Source organism: Aptenodytes forsteri, unplaced genomic scaffold (assembly GCF_000699145.1).
Source record: "Aptenodytes forsteri isolate BGI_AS27 unplaced genomic scaffold, ASM69914v1 Scaffold336, whole genome shotgun sequence".
Classification (NCBI taxonomy): Eukaryota; Metazoa; Chordata; class Aves; order Sphenisciformes; family Spheniscidae; genus Aptenodytes; species Aptenodytes forsteri.
In genome coordinates, this window is record NW_008794911.1 from 2,350,173 (window position 1) to 2,369,670 (window position 19,498).

Here is a 19,498-nt window from a genome sequence, read left to right on the forward strand (position 1 = left end):
TGTTTGTCTACTGTTTTTCCCTGATAGCCACCATTTTCACTGTTGAGGACTGGGCAGCTGCTCTTTTCTCCCCTAACTGTTAGTCAATTCTTCCCAAAAGCCTGGCAGCTTTTTCTAGCTTGCTGGTAAGATAGTTGTGCAGCACCACACAGTGCTTCTCCTGTCCCCTCTGCCAGGTGAGTGTGCGTGTGCTGTTACAGCTTCATTCTTGAGGAACTGGGGAAGAGCAGAGTAGGAAACCTGAAGTGGAGTTTTCCTGCACAACACTTCTGGAGTATCAGTTGGTTTAACACAAATCTAAAGGGTATTTGCTTGGTGTAAATCTGTGGTATTGCTGTAGTGAGTTGTCTTGTCCTTCAGGACAGCCTGAAGTTGGCAGTGCCTGGTTAGGTGAGTTGATTTGATAGTTGACTTTGTTTTTTTTCCTTTTTTCCCCTGCTCTTCACCAGCTGTGTGTGCATTTAGTGAGAGAAGCAGTGGCTGTGTGAGTATCTGGCTCATAAATTTGAGTTGCAGTGGTTCAGGATTAAAAAGATTGTCAAAGCTTGAAGTTGTTTTTCTTTTTCCCTTTTTTTTTTAAAAATATCCCTATGTATGTGGGCTTTATTAAAATATTTGGATAGCCTCAAATTAGCTTGGCCAAATGTACTGCAGTCTCTATTTCTTGTAAAGTGTTTGTCCTGGGACTGCACACCGTAGCACATGGGTAGAGCAGTATCTGCAGCACAGAAAAAGAAGAGAAAAGAACAGCTATTTGCTGTATCATTGCTGTGCTGCACTTGGCCTTGAGGCTACTTCTGAGGAAGCAAATAGTTAAATTTTAACTCTACATCCTGTTGATCAACTGTGTTTTTTCATATGGTTTGAAGCAGACAGATAGTGGAGGCAGCTAATCATTAACAGTTCCTTCAACCTCCAAGCTTAACTTTGCCTCTGGGATTAGCTGGCATGGTCCCTAGCACCGAGTTATAATGGCAAAGGGGTTTGTTTGATGGTTTATTTTAAATTTGCTTCCCAAAGGAAACATGTTGTGCTTTTGGAAGGGCTGTCTTCTCCCTCTTCTCCAAATCAGTACAATGCTGGACTTTTTCCTGCTGGATTATGTTGTCTAGGAGTGAGAATCCCATCCCTATTCCCCAGATTTTAAATCATGCTATGTATTTATGTTTCAGCATAGGCCAAGCATACTTGAAGCTGGTCTGACTGTTTGCTAGTGGTTGTTAACCTGTGTTAACCAAAGCCAGTTTGCCACACTTTGCTCCTCTCCATCTTTGATGTTTAAAAGTAGGTTTTGTGTGTGAAATCACAAACTACTGTTTAGTTGTCTTGTTACCATATCAGAGTGGGCGCTTACTCATAGCTACAGGTGCCAAGTGTGCCCAGAGCTTTGAGAATGGTCTAGTTTGGCTGTTACCTGGTATATGTGGCTTGTCTCTCTTGGGAATTAACTGTTGTCTGGCTGGATAGCTATGCTATCCTGCTAAAAATTGCTTGTGTTTTGGGTTTTTCCTCTTTTGGAAGTGGAAAACATTGCCTATGACTAAACAATAAACTTCCACATCAATATCAAGCAAGTAGATATAAATAGAAATACAAAAATGAACAACTGTTATGTGCTTTGTTTTGCATAATGATCACATAAAAATTAATAACATGCAGTCTTTATAGATCTAGAAAGTAATTTCTTCTTGAAGAAGCAAGATGTTGTCTAGCAGCTGATGGGCAGCATATTGCTCTGGGCAAAGCATATGCTGGGAGCCTTTGCTTTGCATAAGGGCAAAATACTGCCTTGCTTTTCCGGTGTACCAGATGTGGTAAGAGTTGCAGACTCACTTGCTTTGAACAGCAAATTAGTCTCTTGCACAGGCATGCCTGCATGCCGTTCAAGATTTACATATGTGCCATAAGTTGCTGGCCCTGCACTGTGATACAGATAGTCTTCTCTTTGCTTGGTTTACATTACTGAAATCTGTGGCAAGACTTTACAAAGCGCTGCTCTATATTTAATTTTGGATAAGCTGTCTGATATAATTAATATATGCTCTTTTCCTGTTCTAAGCGTTTTTTTCCGTTAACACAAATTTGTTGTGAGATTACTTAAGTCATTTTCCAAAGCATGTATGGTACAGCATCTGTTCCTGGAATTTCTTGTCCTCTGCTCTAGTAATTTATGGAATTTTCATTGCTCATTGCAGGGAGGAAAAGTCAGTCTTCATGGACTACCTGCTAGAAGAAGATGCATCTTTTTTTTACTGTGAAGGGCTTTGTTTTGTTTTGTTCCTTTTTTCTTTTGACATCAACATTAAGAGAACTGTTAGTATAAAGATGCATTTTTGTCCATCCACTGAATAAAAAATTAATTTATTAGTAACAACAGATTCTGTTCATGAGAATGAAGTAGAAGCATAGATTTATTTCAAGGGGCATAGCAGTATTTTAAAATACTCTCTTTTAAAACATTGTAGTATGTGCCTTAAATTGATGTTCTCCTCGGCCTCCCGTATTGCTATGTTGTTTAGGTGACTTTAAATAAAGTTTTTTTTCACCTATTCAGTGCTCATGTATTACAAAATATGAGGAGTTGCGTATGATTAGAGTTCTGTAAAATAGTTTGAGACCTGGTATCATCATTGAACAAAAGAGTTCAGGTTGTACAGAGGAATTGGAAGAGGGATAATCTAAGAACATGTAGCACAGCACTCATAACATTTCTTGATCTCGCTGAAAGCAAACTAGAAGGCAGAACTAACATGTATAATTTAGTCTGTAAAAGAAAAAGAACAAATAATAGCTGGAGTTGAAGAAATACCTGTAGTCTTGTTCTTAAGTCTTTGCTCTGTTGTTTGTGAAACTGGCTGCCAGAGCAAACATGGGTGCGGTGGCTGATACCTGATACTGATGTAGTGGCAAATGCTTGATGTATAAGGTGGTCTCATTTGGAAAGGTGCTTTTTATTCCTGACTTTGGGATTTTTCAGAGCATGAGTATTTAGAACAATAAAACTTGCTCCAAAGCTTTATTGGGATATTTAATTAACTTATTCCAAATAAGCTAATGCAGACATAGACATTTAGTGTCTTGCATTGCTCTGGAAAATCACAACTCTTATTTCTATTAAGATTCCGTGTGCTTCCAAAGTAAAAGAACCTTTCACGATGTTACAAGTTGTCTGTTACTTAGCTTTAAGCTGTGAAAACAAGCTTGCTTGATATCGCTGCTTTTAGGTGCTTCTCCACTTGTGCTCCCACTTGTAATCTGCAATGCCATGTATCAAAGCTGTTAAGGAGGATTTTATTTATTTCTGTACTTACTCAGGAGAATTTAAGATTATTTGAGCGTGTGTACCAGTTAATGAAAAAAACATTTCAAATGAAGGCATTTCATAGTGAACTCTGAACACTGAATGCTGGGTTTCCTAGAAATGGTCATTTCCTGGGTGCTTACCTTGCTTTTTTCATCTTGCCTCATATAGGAGTAGAGTGAAATATAAACTAATTTTGTGCTTCATCTTTGTGCTTGACTAAACAAAACCTTGCACATCACAATATCCATTTTAGATTAGGCCATTTCTAGAGACGTACCTAAACGACTACTGATGGACAAGGATTTTTCTTTCTTTCTGAACCTTGACTCTGTTTCTTTGACAGTCTCTCCAGGAGGAATTGATACTTAGAGATGGAGAATTATTTTCCTTAGTGGAAAAAGTGGTGGCTTGATAGGTTTTGTTCAAAGTCACTTAGAGTGGTGTGTTTTGTCAGATACCATCTCCTGCAATTAGATCCTGAAGTTCTAGTAGGTACTTAAACCAGTAAATTCAATCCCTGAATCTTGAAATAGGCTTCCTAGAGGTGCGAATTCCTATGGCATCTGATGCTTGATTTGTACTTGTTCTCTTTCAGCTAGGGTTTAAGCGGTGGTTGTATTGCATGTAGAAGCATGCGTCTGTTATGTGAAGCTTAGTTTGATCCTTCACAGACTGCTGGACTGGCCTTTCTTTGTCTCTTTAGGTATTTCCTAATAAAATGATGGAGCTCAGCATATTTTAAATTCCTTTACTCGCATCTTTACTAAAAGAATAAAACAGAGCCTTAAAGCTGCTATAAACACTATGACTGAAACTAGCCTCAGTGCTGAAATTAGTCCTTCCCTATGCAGACTCTTACTCTGATATGCACTGATGGCTTTGCTGAAAGAAATTACTGCACAGACTTCCCAAGCTTACTCCTGCTCTGGGGCTGTGGGCAAATTGCCTAGCTTGTCTGTCCTGGTTTCCCAGCTGTGGAGTTGGAGTAATTTATTACTAGTGTCAGCCATAAGAACATTGAGGGTTAATCTGCAAGTACCGTATCTGCATAGTATCTTTAGAGTGTCAAAGCAGTAATGTATAATTGTAATTCTATTATTAATATTGGATATTTCATTAAAGTGTAATTTTCAAACAATGTTCATGTAGATTAAACTCATTTCGTCAATAAACTGGCATCCTTCCAGCAGCATTAACTTGGTTCAGACTCTTTGTCTTGTAGTGAAGCCTAAACGTGTAGATAGCTCTGTAAAGAAAACAGCAAATGCCTAAAGAAACCCATACTTTCTTGTTTTTAATCTAGACTGTGGACATCCATAAAGAAAAGGTCGCTCGCAGAGAGATAGGCATTTTGACGACCAATAAGAACACATCAAGAACTCACAAAATTATAGCGCCAGCGAACATGGAACGTCCTGTAAGGTATATTCGAAAACCTATAGACTACACGGTGCTGGATGATGTTGGCCATGGCGTAAAGGTAAGAATACCTGGACACTTGAGGACTCCAAGTAACACAGGCCAGGAGATAGGGTTGGGGCAGAATGTTACTGACATTAAAATGTTTAGTTCATTTATGGTAGGAAGGATTATGGGTTTGATATACTCCCACGTACAAACATTTCAATAACAAAATGGATTGTTTTACAGTGAGGGTTTTTTTCAGCAATGTTTGTCATAACCTTGTGACTGTCAGTGGTAGTCACAGTGTCTGGAAATAATGGCTCATGACTTGTCAAAAAAGCCATGACTGACTTTTAAAATTGTTACTCCTTCCTCCTCTGATTAAATTGGCTCTGCCACTCCCTTTATTTCTTTTGTTATTGAGAAAAATTAAGTCATCTGTTTCGGGGAAACTGGCTGGTGGGGTGGGTGTTTTTGTTGGTGTTTTGGAGGGTGGTCAGGAGAAAGGGGGTCAGCTAGTTGGCATTTAAATCTCAGTGGCATTTGATGTCTCACTCCCATTTGTACTTTCGAACAGCCTCATTTTCCTTTTCTCTAAATAAAAGCCTTCGTAAATTAACGTCTGCCTCTCTTGAAATGGTCATAGTTGAAGTGAATTAATATAACACCTATTGTTCCCTGGACATCTTTTCATAAACAATAGCTTTGTATCCCCCTAGAGCAGGCCTTCCAGGTATATTCAGTTCACAACATTCTTCCCTTGAATGGCATTAAAAAGCTTTTATTCAACACCTGTGTATCCTCTAAAGCTTGATGTGCTCTGGTCAGTCAGTTGTGCAGCTAGATCAGCCCATCATGTGCCCTTTGAATTGCTGAGCTCCTGAGGAACAGATCTTTCAGAATTACTCGGCATGAGAATGCCAGGGTACCTCCTCCTTCGTAGTAACCCTCCGAATGCCCAGAGGAGTCTAATTCCAACACAAGTTAGAAAGCAGCTCTATACCATGACATCTCTATGAATTAACATAGTGACTTTGGACTACCTGAATTTTTCTTTTGTTTGTAGCTAAACCTGTACTACTTAGGGTTGTTTTACACTAATAATTTAAGCCAGACTGGATGAAGCACAATCCTATATAGAAGCCTGAAAGACATGCCCTGAATTGCTGTAAAATAGAAACACTGGGGTCAGAGAAATTGATAATTTTTCAGTACAGTCTCTGCATTTGAGGAGAGCGCTCTATGAATAGAGAATACAGGAATCCACAAATTCAATGTCAGGATACTGGTTTCTGCATTTAAGTGCTCCAGGGATCGGAGTGCTGTAGAAGACTTTAAAAGTAGCATTGCTGTTAGTCTTTGAAGTTAATGCTTTGCTGAACTACTTGTATTGTGCAGGCTCAAAACAGGTTGCTTGATCCATAAACATTGTAGTTGTTAAGGTGTAGCAGTTGCATTTTCCAGTATGACTATTTGCTTTTAGGGGTACTGGTGTCTTTATTTTTTATTAATGTGACCCTATTTGTTTAGAGGGTGGAAATGAGGTGCTGTTTACCTATTTCTAGGCAGCTCTTAGGGAACATTTTTAGTAAAGGTTTTTTTAACTGTTAGTGGTTTAATTCTATATTAAAAACTTGGTCTGTTCAGAGGTAAAATAGCTTCCAGTAATAACCAAATTAGCAACTCATTACAAGTCAGCTACAAATTATATCTTGCTGTTGTTTCTTTATTGAGTGATTTGCCTAAGTATTTTGCAACTGTGGAAGGTGTGAAGTAGAAAAATGATGTTGGTATTTTCTATGTAGACTTGTTACACAAATGAAATAAGCTGCCAGCCAGGCCTCAGGTATATAGTTAAAGATGGCTGTCATGCATTTGACACCTTCACAAGTGTTGACATTCAGTGGACCCACTGTTGAGAAGAGTGGGCTGAGGTAGTGAATGACATAATTACATGTTTTTAGCTATCTTATTACTGGGATTCTGAGAGTGTGACACAGATCATAGCTCTGAAGGAAGTAGCTTGCTTTGTCTGCAAACCTAGATATAGCTAGTGCTGTTATAAGAAAATCAAACCAAAACAACTTAAGAAACTGGATCAGGTCCCGTTGTCAGCACAAATAACGGATGACACTGAGAATCTGAGTTGCCTCTTGAACATACAAATTAGGGGGAAGCATACAATAAATTGAATTACAAATTTTGTCTTGTCCAGAATGGTCTTAGAAGATGCTTCAGACTCTGTTAAGTCTTATTTTCCTGACCAAAGATTTCACCCCAAGTTGGATACCAACATGTCCGATAAGGCCTTAGAAACCATGTTTTTCTAGAGGAAAAGAAGTTTCAGTTCTGCCTAGAGTAACTGTCAGTTTGACTAACTTGCAGGTCCTTGAATGTCGTCTGCTGTGGCAACTGTCAATAAAATACAGTACAACACATACATTGACATTTAGGTATTAAATAAAAATTATGCAATTCTTTGAAATCTGTAGATGGCAGTTTATTGCTCTTAATGGGACTCTGTTGTGTTCTGGTGCAGCATTTGATAAAGAAACAGAAAAGAAAAATACAAGGAGGAGAAATCAAAGATACAGGCTGGACTATAGCCTGTTTCTGCTTTTATTTATTTCATGAAATACTGATCCTAGGAGAAATGTCATTAAAATATGCAGTATATCTTAAGGGGTGATCCTGAATTGTTTTATATAAAAAGTGTAAATAAAAATACTGTCTCACAGAAATAAAAAAAAAAAAGGGTAATCCTCAGAGTAAATACTGTCTTCCCCTGTACATCTTCCATCTGAGCAAATGCAGAAACACTTCTTATGCATACTCACAGCTCATTTTCTTTGTGTGTCTCTCTGATGCTTCTCATGGCTGCGTAGAGGGGATGCAAAAGCAAATACCTATGCTTGGGGCATGGAGAAGAGCTCTACATGCCCCCTTCTGCTTCACATGCATGCAGCAGTTTTTGTGGGGGCAGGTGATGAGGGTGGGTGTGGCAGTGATGGTAAGCAGCTGCTCTCTAGAGCAGGTTTCCTCCCTGATGGGAGACACCTCCTTGGAAGGCAGTGCTGTTTCCTTCTCCAGCAGCTTCTTGGTAGAAAAGCTTTTTTAGAGCATCCTAGGATCGTAGAGGTGCTTTCTCCTTCAGCCTGAAAGCTCCATGGCAGCCCCAAGCTGCCCCACCTTCTTCGCTCCCTGCCCCATCCCTTTGCAGGGGCAGATACAAAGTCTCCAAAAGGAGTAAAGTTGCTTTTTTTCATTTACGTGCCTATGAAGCCAAGGCTAGCATGAGTAAAAATCAGGAGGGCTTTTAAAATTGGTTGCTAGTGAGAAGGCTTTCCCTTGCAACACAAATATTATTTGTAGATGGCTCCAAGAAACATACAGGCAAGCATTTTTGCTGGTCTGTTAAGTAGTTGCTCAGCTGTCACCCTGTGGGAATAGGGGAGTGTAGCTGAAGTAATTCTTGGTAAATAAGAGTAACTGTTGTGATGTGACAGCCTACCTTCCTGTGTAGAGCTTGGTTTAAAACTATTAGGCAGAGGCTACTTTAACATTTCCTTCCTTCTCTTCCCTTTCTTTTGTGAAAGGAAAAAAAAAAAGTAGTGTGCCAGCAAATAAATAGGTCAAATACAATTACTCATACAGAAAATCCTCAGTTTAAGAGGGGGGAGAGGGAGAAGGAAGCTTGGAAGCTGCCTTAAAAGCCTTGAAGTTGGCCTTTGAATTTATAATTTTTTTTTTTAATAGGAGGCAGGTGGAATTGTAGCAATTTGTAAAATGGCAGCTAAGTAGGGAATTGAAATGATGCCATATGGTAAAGGCAGGTAAAATGTTGAATACATGCTAAACTGAAATGCCTGATAGCTGTAATTGGATCAAGTTTGTTTTATGGAACTAATAGTTATTCAAAACCAAACATGAATTGTATATGAAGATTGATCACTTTTCAGCTTTGTTTTAAGAAAAAATTCAGAATTTCATCATTGTAAAACACTTGCATTTCAGTGCGTAAAAACTGTAAGAAGCTTTCTAGGCTAGGAAGTCAAACAGAAGATGAGCATTCAGAAATCTTTCTCAAGCAAATGGAAGTTGGAAGGACTCCCTTAAAGTAGGGATTGGGCCAAAACTTATCAAATACTAAGCTTAGAGAAGGGAGCCTTGCTCTCACCCTTGTTACGCTTCTCAGCGTGCCCTGCTCACCTGCAGTTCTCATGCTTACCTCTGTGTCAGTGCAAAACAAAAAGGTAGGTGAAGTGCTGATGTGAGAGTGGAAGGCTACCTACTCATGCCTGCTTCCCCTTTAGGATAAGACCTTTTATGTGTTGGCCACTTGAGTATTAACTTTTAAATAATTCACTGTAATAAAAACAAAGTGAGCCAGGGATCCTGAACCTGAGCCTCTGCTGTCTTTGTCCCTGTATTAGCCTCTATCAGACACTCACGCTTCAAAGGATGTCATGTTGCCAATTTCATTAATGTCACATCATCCCTCTGGGGTCATGACCAAACAGTAAATATTGCTGTATGGTAAAGAACGCTTCTCTGGGGGAAAAAGTAACTCTTCCTGTTGCCAACTCTAATGACTCTATTGTGAGTGTTGACACTGTGTGCTTTTCATAGGGTGCTTGCTACTGGAAATTCAGAAGTGTGTGTAGTGTCATCTGATACAATGTAGGTTGCAAGCCTCTGCTTGCAAAGAAAACTGGAAACTATGGGGACTTTTTATTTTCTAATGTTGAAAAGAATTTTTTTTTATGTTAACCTTATTTTATTGTAGCTAGATTGAAAGTTACCAACTCGAAGAATTCAAAAAGCTTGAAGTATTTAAAGGCAGGAATCTAGGTATCTTTCTCTGAATAAGACTATTGAGTGCTGAGGGAACAATATTAAGTTTGTCTATCATCCACAAGCAGGTTTTTGTATGTTAATAGCAGTTTAATATGTAAAAACAATTTAAGGTCAAATGTAACTTGAAAATTTCCAAACTGAGCAGAGTTTGGGAACTAAAAAAAAAAAGAGAAGCAATACTGACAGGCTACTTCTGGTTACTGTTAACAGATGTACTTAATAATAAATAATAACATGTAATTACTAGGTTGCAAATAATACTGGGAGAGGTTATAGTTAAAAGATAAAGGTAAAATTTCACTGAAGAGAGACTTACCTACTCATGTTCAATTTTGAAAGAAAAATTGATTTGGAACTTAAATTTCCTCAAAATAATCTGCCTTACAATAGACTATAAGGAAATAAAGAACAAAAAAAGGCTTCTGACCCATTCTGATACGGAAATTGAGAGACGGGAGTGATATCTTTAAAACTGCCCAGAACTAGTGGCAGAAGTGTGTTACCCTGAGTGTCTGACTGTACCGACACACAGTCTGCCTTCTGAAAAACATCTTTGATTACACATTCTCCCTAAGTCCATATCTTGATTTCTGTAAGGAAACCATGTTCTAGACTTAGTGCTTTACTGTATCCTTTCCTCAGGCATCCCATATCTTCATGTACAAGTACCCTTCCAGCTGCTTTTCCTGCTCTGACTGTGTCATCTTGTGGTACTCCAAAATGCTCCACTGATGAGACAGGAGGCAATCTTGTGCAAAAATCTATGATGATGCCTGTGGAGCAATTGAATTGCCTAGCTGCAGATACATAGTAGCACTTCAAAAGGTCTTATGGCCAGCTGCCTTTCTGTAGGGAGGTCTCAGATAATTCTCCCTTGACTAATAAAGGAAATACCTTTTTAAGTAAAAGGGGAGGTTGACTAAAGAGTCATCAAGAGCAATCATGGTTTTTTTTCCTATTGTGGTTGATGACTGTGATTACTGGTCAAAGGTAACGGATCTAAGGCTGGTTATTGCTTTTACACTGCATATATATTAAAGTTCTGAGTTTGCCAGACACTTACTGTTAATGCAGATTAGACTGGTGCAGTTTTTAAACCTTTATTTCCATTGGATCAGCATTTATATTGGATGGTCTTTAATGATGGCTTTCATTGATCCTAGATATGGCAGGATGTAGAGTGAAATTGGCTCTTTAAATTCAGAAGTTGGGGAAATAGTGAGTGACATACAGTAGGGGAAGTACAACCAGCCTGCATAGAGATTTTGAAGTTTCTGCAAACTGAAATTGGAGAGTTCAGAGCTGAAAAGTGCAGGAGAAACTTGCTGGACATAAGTGTGATAAGGATTTTGCTCCTGTGTGCAAGTGGCCTTTTGTGTTTCTGTGCTTGTAGATACGTTTGCTCACATAAATGAGCTGTGTGCAATGTCCCTAGCCCTAGTTTTCGAAACACAGTTTATAACTCAAATAATAGCTTTCTGGTTCCCTGAATCATGACTAATGTTCCCCCATGACTTGTTACTTGGCATGGAAACTATTAAAAACAGTTAGATGGCTGCCTCCTGAGGCCAGCCAGCAGAGTCCTCAAATGTCTGGACCTCCTTTGGCTATCAGTAGATACTTCTGATTGCCTCACACCCTACCCTTTTCATGCTGTTCTTGGTCTTGTCCTTTTGGCCTCAGTTATAGAAACCTGCATTACTGCCTTTGTCAGCAGGTATTTTTGTACTGTTTAGACTACCAGAACTAAGCATGCTGGAATTGCTGAAATAGTTGCATTAAGCAAGTAAGCAAGCCTCTTACTTGGTACTTACAGTCAATGCTCAACTGTCCCAAAACATTGCTTGTCCTGTCCAAACCCACAGCTAAAATTCTCAGTCCAGGTGCTCTGAATTCTTGGCATCAGTTACAGAAGCAGCCTCACTTTTGGCTTTGCTAAATGCATTGCATGGCTGTTGCAAACACCTGTTTTGCCCATTGCCTTAATTGAATTACTCCTTTCCAGCCCACTGCTGGCTCTCAGTCCTTGGCCGACCCGCTCTCCCACACTGTCAAAACCCTGTGGATGTGCCACTGCCTTAGCTGTGATCTTTTGGAAATGCTGCAAGGTTGACTCCTATCTCTTGAACATGAGGCTGGTTTCTTTCTCCTAATTTTGTGACAACCCTTTAAAACTTTATCTAGGACTGCCACATGCTTGGTGGGTTTTCCCTGGAACAGCAAAATTGTTGTTCTTGCTTCTTTAAAACATTTCTCTGCTATGATGCTTGCAAGAAACCCCAACCAATACTGCTGCTTACCATGCTGTCTTGTTTCTGGGAACATCCTGATCTGTCTAGTTCTCTGCTGTGGCATCACAAGCATCCCCAGCAAGCCTACACGCTGTTTTTGTTCCGATGTGTATGTCATCCAGGATGCTGGTATCTGGCTGAAAACTGTCTCCTGCGTGTACAGTAATATAACTAGCGGGAAGAGAAGGGAGTTGTGCTCCTTACAGCTTCTGCGGGAGTTCTCAACGTTGCTCTTAATTTGACTAAGCTTTTTTCCTTTTGCACCTCCTATCTTTTATTTTATAGATCTCTCTCAGAACAGTCTCTTCCCTCTTCAAGCTGTGAACCTTATGCATGCTGCTGCTTCTCTTCCTCATGCCCTGCATTTCCTTCCTTCCTGACTGACCTTCTTGGTACTGATCAGACAGTTGGTGATGGTCATGTTCTGCCAACTGGCTGGCTGGCCTAGAGGCATTTGTAGACAGATGCTTGAACCTATATTAAGCATGTACCTGCTTTTCCTTTTGGTTTTCTGCTGTCTTTTTTTCCCTGTTTTTCTTAAAATCATAATGAGTCTAGACCCTGCTGCCTAAACTGTTCCCAGTTCCAAGCAATTTTTTTAATTGCTTAGAAAGTACTAGATTTGGTTTTCAGACCAAGAAATGCAGCAAGGTTGACCTCATAAGCTCAGCCAATAAATATAAGAAAGTGTCTCCTCCTAATTAATTAGCTTATTAACCATGATTAAATAGCCATATGGTTCATCTCGCTTGGATTCATTTGCTTTCCTCCCTTCTGTCTTTTGGATCAGGAGTTCCTCTCCCATAAGAATCCCTGTTCCCTTTGTGTTCCTTCCTCCTGTGTTTTCCTGCCCGTATGACTCTTGTTTATATTGACAGCAACAGAGAGGACATGTACAGAGCGTTTTACTTATAGAAAGCAGTATGACAACAGTTTACGAATTCTTCTGCACAATAAAGAAGCATGTGTGTCTGTATATTGTTTAACTGGTAGCAAAAGAGATGGAGCTCACCTGATGTAGAGGTAGAGATAGGAATAAAAGTCAAGAGCTGTTGGACTTCAGATACATGTTTAGTATGTTAAACAGTACTTAGCAGTAGAAAGGTTTGAAATAAGGTGAAGATACCTGAATCATTGCTAGATGTTGATATTCATATTGTCGCTGTAGCGGAGGCAGAATGTAACAGTGATTAAGGAGGAGGTGGAAAGACTCACCATAAGTGCTGAGTGACACTGCATAAGGGAAGGAAAGAGAGGAAGCTTTTTGGTTTTATATTTTTGAGGCAGGCTAATTTAGTAGTAGAGGCTGGGTAAGAAACCATGCCACCCTTCCTTTTAAGCCTTTAAAAGGTTTCTATCTATGGCTGCTGGGGAGGGACGGGACCAAGAGTTTCACTTTTTGGTCTCTTTTAACAAATCCCTTGTATTGTGCCATTGCCCTTGGCAACTGGTGAAGGGGAAGGGTCACATATTCCGGTGAGAGGGGAAAGCAAATTTCATTGCTAGAAGCCTGTTTTTAAAAATATAATACTTGAGAGGCTACCCCGGCATCCTGGAAACTGAGCCTTCGTGTTTATCCATGAAATAAGTACGTGGGGACAGAAGTGGTTTAAATGCCTTAATTCTGCCACTCTGCTGATGAACCTCTGCCTAGACTGGGAATGCACGGGGTGACCTTCAAATTTACTTACCACAGCTAAACTTTTTCATTTGAATTTTGGAGTGGGTTTTGTGTTTCTGTTCTTGTAATATGAATAACTTAAGGGCAGTGGCTTTCAACCTCATTTGATTTGTAAACCCCAGCTGTTTTTCAGTGGTTTTGCAGACCCTGTCAGAAATCTCACATATGCACATTGCTGTATAGCATGTTTTAATTATTTTTTCTGAGTTCATGGATGCCTTTAAACTGGTCTATGTTTCTTGGAGGAGGAGAAGAAGGTGCAAACTACAGTTTGAAAAGCTGTGCGTTAGGAGGCTTGTTCTGGAAGTGACAGTTTTATTTCCAAACAACCTCAAAAATAGCATTGGGATTATTTTATGTTTTGGGGTTTTGTCTTTCCTTGTTTTTTTAAATTGGTGAAACTAACTCTTTTCCCCATTCAAAAACATGAGTCCCGTCTCCCCGAATAAAATTAAGAACTCAGCTTGAATTTATTTAAAATATTACATTCGTTTTCCTTATGAGGCCAAGTTTTCATAATTTTTTTTCCTCTGCAATCACGAAGGCTGTAAAAGTGATATAGTGGAGTCATATAATGACTTGATTCTAAGAGCTAACATTTCAGAATAACAATCATGAGAGCACTGCCAACACAGTTTTGAGCAGCCAGGTCTGTGCTGTCTTGAATCAGATTTCAATCAATAAACCAGAGGTGAAAGGTGCTGCTGCTCATCCTGTTTGAGAAGTCCCTTTTCTTTATTTACCATTCAATGCAGCAGCTAGGATTTCTTCAAAAAACATGAAGGTTAAGTGTCAAAACAACAGGCAAGGCTATTCTGCGCCATATAGCTGAAACTGTGGTTTTGTGAACAAATTCTTAAGTGCACGTTGCCACTGAAATACCATTGATTTGGGTTTGGACTTGAATGGTCAGCAAAGAGCTTTTCAACCCTTTACTGCCCATGAGGACCCTGGCAAACAAATCTGGCAAAGCCTAGCTAAACTTAATTTTGACAGAAGTGTTTCTCCTGTGGTCACTTAGTCAGACACAGAACTTTCAATGACTAAGTGAGCCAGTAAAATCTCTGTTAGTGTACTGGGACGTAGCTAATTAAGAATAGACACAAATGATTTTTTTTAAATGTGATTATCTGTAGTTTAACCTGTCCTATCAGTTGTGATGGATCTGCCATTAATTTGTACCTTTTTCCCCCCTTTTTTTGCCAACGTTAAGTGGCTAAAAGCCAAGGTAAGAAGTGTTATTTCTCCTTTGACCCACAGTGCCTCATGTGACTGATAGTAGAGGCTGCAGAGCCATTAAAACTGAAAACTAGCGCTCTCTTATGCTCTCCTCTGCTTTCCATAGGATATTTAGATTAAACATGCTATACTTGATTTTTTTTTGACAGCGTTTAGCATGTGTCAATGTATCTGCGATACATTGACATCTGCATTTATACATAGATACATTAATTTCTCTAACACATGTAGTGCTTTGCTCTGAATTCAGTAGATGCCTTGATTCCCTTCACTTACATTTTTTGCAGGAGACTTCCCAGACAACCTGAATGACTCTGCTAGTCAAATAGCAGGGACAAATTGAGAAATTCTGGGCCCATGCTGACTGTATTGTACTGTCAGTGTTAAAGTTTGATTCAAATTATTAACACCCGAATGGAGATGAACACAAATGTGGCTTCCCTTTAAAGAAAAGAGGTTATAAGAGATTTGTGCATGAACCTGTCAATTGTCTACCTCTCTGATGTCTGTTGTAAATTAATAGCAAAAACAACATTAAGCTTGTATTTAGACTCTTTGTATTTATTGGTGTCTGTCTTGCGTGTAGCTGAAAACTTGCTGTTTGACAGCTGTCTGGGAATTCTCACTTCGTATTCTTACACTTAAAAAAAAAAAAAAGCTGTCAATAATAGAGCTGCTCTGTTATAAAAATAAAATCATGTTTTCCCTTATTTCAGCATGGAAATAACCAGCCTGCAAGAACTGGCACCTTGTCAAGAACAAATCCGCCTACACAAAAACCACCAAGTCCTCCCATGTCAGGCCGGGGAACTCTGGGGTAAGAATGAAGACTGCTTGGTCCTGCCTGTGTAATAGAAAGTTTTAACTGTGCCGGTGTTGGTGTTTCTTAAATACGTGGATAGATGGCAATTCTGATTGCGTTTAGTAAAACACACAGTTACCTTTTCTGTATAAACCCTTTCAACTGCACTGACTCTTATTTTCATGATGACCTTTTGAAAGAATGTTTTTTCATGGGGGATGGATTTATTATAGATATGGGTAAATGAGGAGGCTATTGTTATTCCTGATTTCTGGGGAGAAATCCTTAGTGACACAAAAGAATATCAGTAAGGTTTTAACTTCAGTAGGGGAAAGACTTCATTGTTAAAGTTTTTGTCTACTCATTCCTCAGTATTATAAGAGGTATGAAATGGCTGTTGGTGCCATATTTGTTGCATTATCTAAGCAAAATTCGTGGCATTGTGAACACATTGGCAACATTGATTCTTGCAGGCTTGTGCATTTTTATTTTTATGCTTAAATGAGGAAGGATTTTGCTATTCCTGAGTCCCACTGTGACCAGAGTTCCCCGCCGTAGCATCTGTTTTGCTGCTGTGGACCTGTGGGGAGTGAAATCTGCTTATCTTGGTGTGCCAGCAAGTAGTTGTTGCTAGGGACCAAAACATTAATACTTGAGAAGCTCAGAGCACATGCCATATGGTTTTGTCTGTGCAATATCTTCCAAAAGACATCCTAAAAAAGCCCTTCTACCTATTTGTCACTGCCGGTCTTTCCTTTATGCTATGGGGGACTGAGGCACTGTAAAGCTGGCTGGCATGGTTGTGTTGGCTTCAGGTATGTTATCTGGGAGAAGTGGGGAGCTGGAAAAAGAGGAATAGTGAGGCGGAACAGGATGGGGATCAGGAGGAATGGTCAAGGAGATTTAGGAGCAGCAACTCCTTTTGTCAAAGACTTCGTGATTTTTTAATCCTGATTTGATGCTTTGCTGCTTCACGATGGCAGTGTTTGTTGTGTATTCTGCAGAGAAATTACCCTAGAGGTTTCCTCAGCTTGTTTTGTGAAAATTCCCATTGCTCAAGGGCATGCAATCAGTATTCCAATTGTCTCTCTTATCCCAGCTGGGAAAGAGTTGTTTATCAGCCCTGGGAAGCTGAGTAGCGCTTTCATGTCCTCTTGGACATGCTGCTGGAAACAGCAGCGTTGATGTACTGGTGAGCTGCCTCTCTCTATGCTCCCCCCTGAACAAGCCAGAGCTGTTTGGTTGCCTTAGCTGATGCCTGATAAGGATTAATCAGCTGAATGTCATTTCCAGATGAGCTTGACAAGAGGCAGCAGTTGGCTGAGGGGGAGGAATAATGTGGGTTCGTAACAGATTTCTATCTGCCCTTCTTGTTCAGGAAGTACAGCTCTTGTCTTGAGCAGCCGTGTTCTGCCAAAGCATGAAATATCATAGGCATGACTGTTTCCCTAATATATGCAGAGAAAATTGCTAGAAACCGCAAGGATACTACTCTTCTCCCTTTGATCCAGAAAACAGAGATAAGCGTGTAAAATCAGAATGAGCTTGGTGTGTTACACGGACCTTTAAGTATGTGCTGCCTATTGTGCAGCTTGTTCCTCCAAGGCAGGACTATCTAAAGGAGTATGGTGGGGAGGGAGTCCTGCACAGAAATTGCTCAGGCTGAAAAGGGAAAGGGACTGCAGGAAGCAGGGGTCTCTTCACCAGACCAGGGAGAGACTGTGGAAAACCTTGGATGCTCAGGTTGGAAGTACCACAGGAGAATGAGTGAATTGCTGGAGCTGGATGGAGGGAGTAGTTGCAGTCATGCCTTGAGGGTCCTGGGGCAGGGCAAGGCCTTGGACTCCCTGTAGCTCTCCCTGGTGGCAATGGGCATCAGCACTGCACTGAAGCATTGGGGGACAGTGAGGCAGGGAGCGCTGGGCAGGGTCAGGAAAGAGTGTTTTCCTCCTCCACATAAGGCTGGCAGAAAAGCAAAGGGAAGGATTGGACTTGAGTGATGGAAAGAAATTATTTTTTACTTCTCTGGTGCCTAGGAGTTTGAATTCTTCCGTGAAGAACAAAGGAGAAACTGAGGCATGGCTGAACCTGAGGATGTACTCGGGGTTTGCTTTTGACAGTATTTTTAAATTGTATGGGCAAATTAAATAGTACTGCAGAGCTGAGTAGTAGTTCCTATCACCAGTGCATTCCAAGGTAGAGTACTTTAAAACATTAGTTTTCAAGGTTATTTCTATTGGAAGCACATTTAAAATCTTCCCTGCTTATAATTTTATTTGGCGGTATTTAGAGCTCTATCACTTACAACTGGAATACAAAGTTTCTTTATTTTTCCCACGACTGATCTCTTTTGGCAGATCTATAGGTGCTGGCAGTCTGCATATTAAAATCATCTGGAGTTCTTTATATAGACAAACTAATTTACAAACACCACAGTGCATGCAAACAATTATGGTATTTCCACTTTTCTCTTTGAGAGGTTTTAATAATAAAATGTTATAGTTAAAATTTAGTACTGTTGCATTCCATGTTGTAAAAAGGAAGTCAGTAAGTTTCTTAAAGTACCAGGAAGCCATATAACTTACCAACTCAGTTATAACCAGTAATTGAACAAATGATTAAATGCCAGTAGTTTAGTATTTTTGGTTTTGCTTAGCTGGTGTATTGCCAAATTCCATGTCTTGCAAGGGATCTCTTAATTACTGGTGAGAACTGAAGGGCTCTGCAATTCAGTACAATAAACACACTGTTCTTAAGGCAGTAATGGGTCTGGCAAATAGATCTCAAAAGATCTGTGTTATATTTCCAACTTGATGCAGTCTGCTAGGTGAAGTCTCTGGGCTTCGCTTTCTTGGGCTGCAAAATGGAGACAACGAAGCTCATCTGTGAAGCACTTTAAGATCTGTTTAAGTGATATGAGATTGCTTGATTATTGTGTGAAACAATGCTACTAGGAAGAGCATTGGTGACTGCAAATGTAACTTGTTCTGTGAATCTTTCAGCCTTTCTCCTGTCTTAATGAGTTGAATACCTTTAGCCAAGAATGCTTTTAGGACAGTTAAGCATCTGGAGGGGAAGGGAAGGGAGGAAAGAGGAAATTGTTACAATGGAAGAGTTTGTCATATGCAGTGTACTGAAAGGTAACCCTGGAACATTATGCAGGTGTAACTATTGTATGTTACGTAGTTCAAAGAATATATTTTGAGTGGTAAATGTAGTTTAGGCTTTTTTAATCAGTTTATGTGCTGTAGGCTAACTTCAAAGTGCTCTTATGTAGATAGCTCCATAAGAGAGTTGAATGTGACCTGTCTACCCTGCCTGGTGGAATTTGTTTAATATACTGCAATGTGGGTCGCTGTGCAGTGATCTCTCCTGAAAACTGAAGAAAACAAATGGCTTCATTACTTCATTCATTTATCCTTTTGATCTTCTGATCCTTTATCTTTCTGTCTTCAAATCTTTTTTTCCTTGACCAGACGAAATACTCCTTACAAAACCCTGGAGCCAGTCAAACCGCCAACAGTCCCCAATGACTACATGACCAGTCCTGCCAGACTGGGCAGTCAGCACAGTCCAGGGAGGACGGCTTCCTTGAACCAGAGACCAAGAACACACAGGTAGAGAGTTTTCTCATTGTAACTCTTTCCTGCCTGGCATGCTGATGCTTACTGAAGTCACAGAAAAGCTTTGAAGCTTTGTGCCTGTTGGCTTTTTGTTGAAAGGCAACAGGTGAGTTATTCTACCACTCTGCATTAACAGAACTTCACTGTATTGTTGACTTCTCTAACACATAGAAGTATCTTCATACTCTGTAGAAGCCTCATTGTATCTAGCAACTTACTTCCATAACGACAGGCCTCATTTTATATAATCAATTTATTTTGTTGTATGGTATTTGTTTCCCAAGAATAAGCAAAACT

At 39.8% G+C, this 19,498-nt stretch overlaps 1 protein-coding gene across 9 annotated transcripts in view; it reads left to right on the forward strand.

Moving 5' to 3' along the window:
• Positions 1-19,498, forward strand: part of ABI1 (abl interactor 1) — a 61,277-nt gene that overhangs the window by 26,693 nt on the left and 15,086 nt on the right. For 6 of the 9 annotated variants that reach the window (XM_009275209.2, XM_009275200.1, XM_009275203.1 and 3 more), the window contains 4 exons: positions 4,608-4,784; positions 14,751-14,765; positions 15,493-15,593; positions 19,055-19,195. In XM_009275209.2, the coding sequence (XP_009273484.1) occupies positions 4,608-4,784; positions 14,751-14,765; positions 15,493-15,593; positions 19,055-19,195 (434 nt within the window). The remainder of the gene's footprint in view (positions 1-4,607; positions 4,785-14,750; positions 14,766-15,492; positions 15,594-19,054; positions 19,196-19,498) is intronic. The other 3 variants (XM_009275201.1, XM_009275204.1, XM_009275207.1) reach the window with 1 other exon arrangement.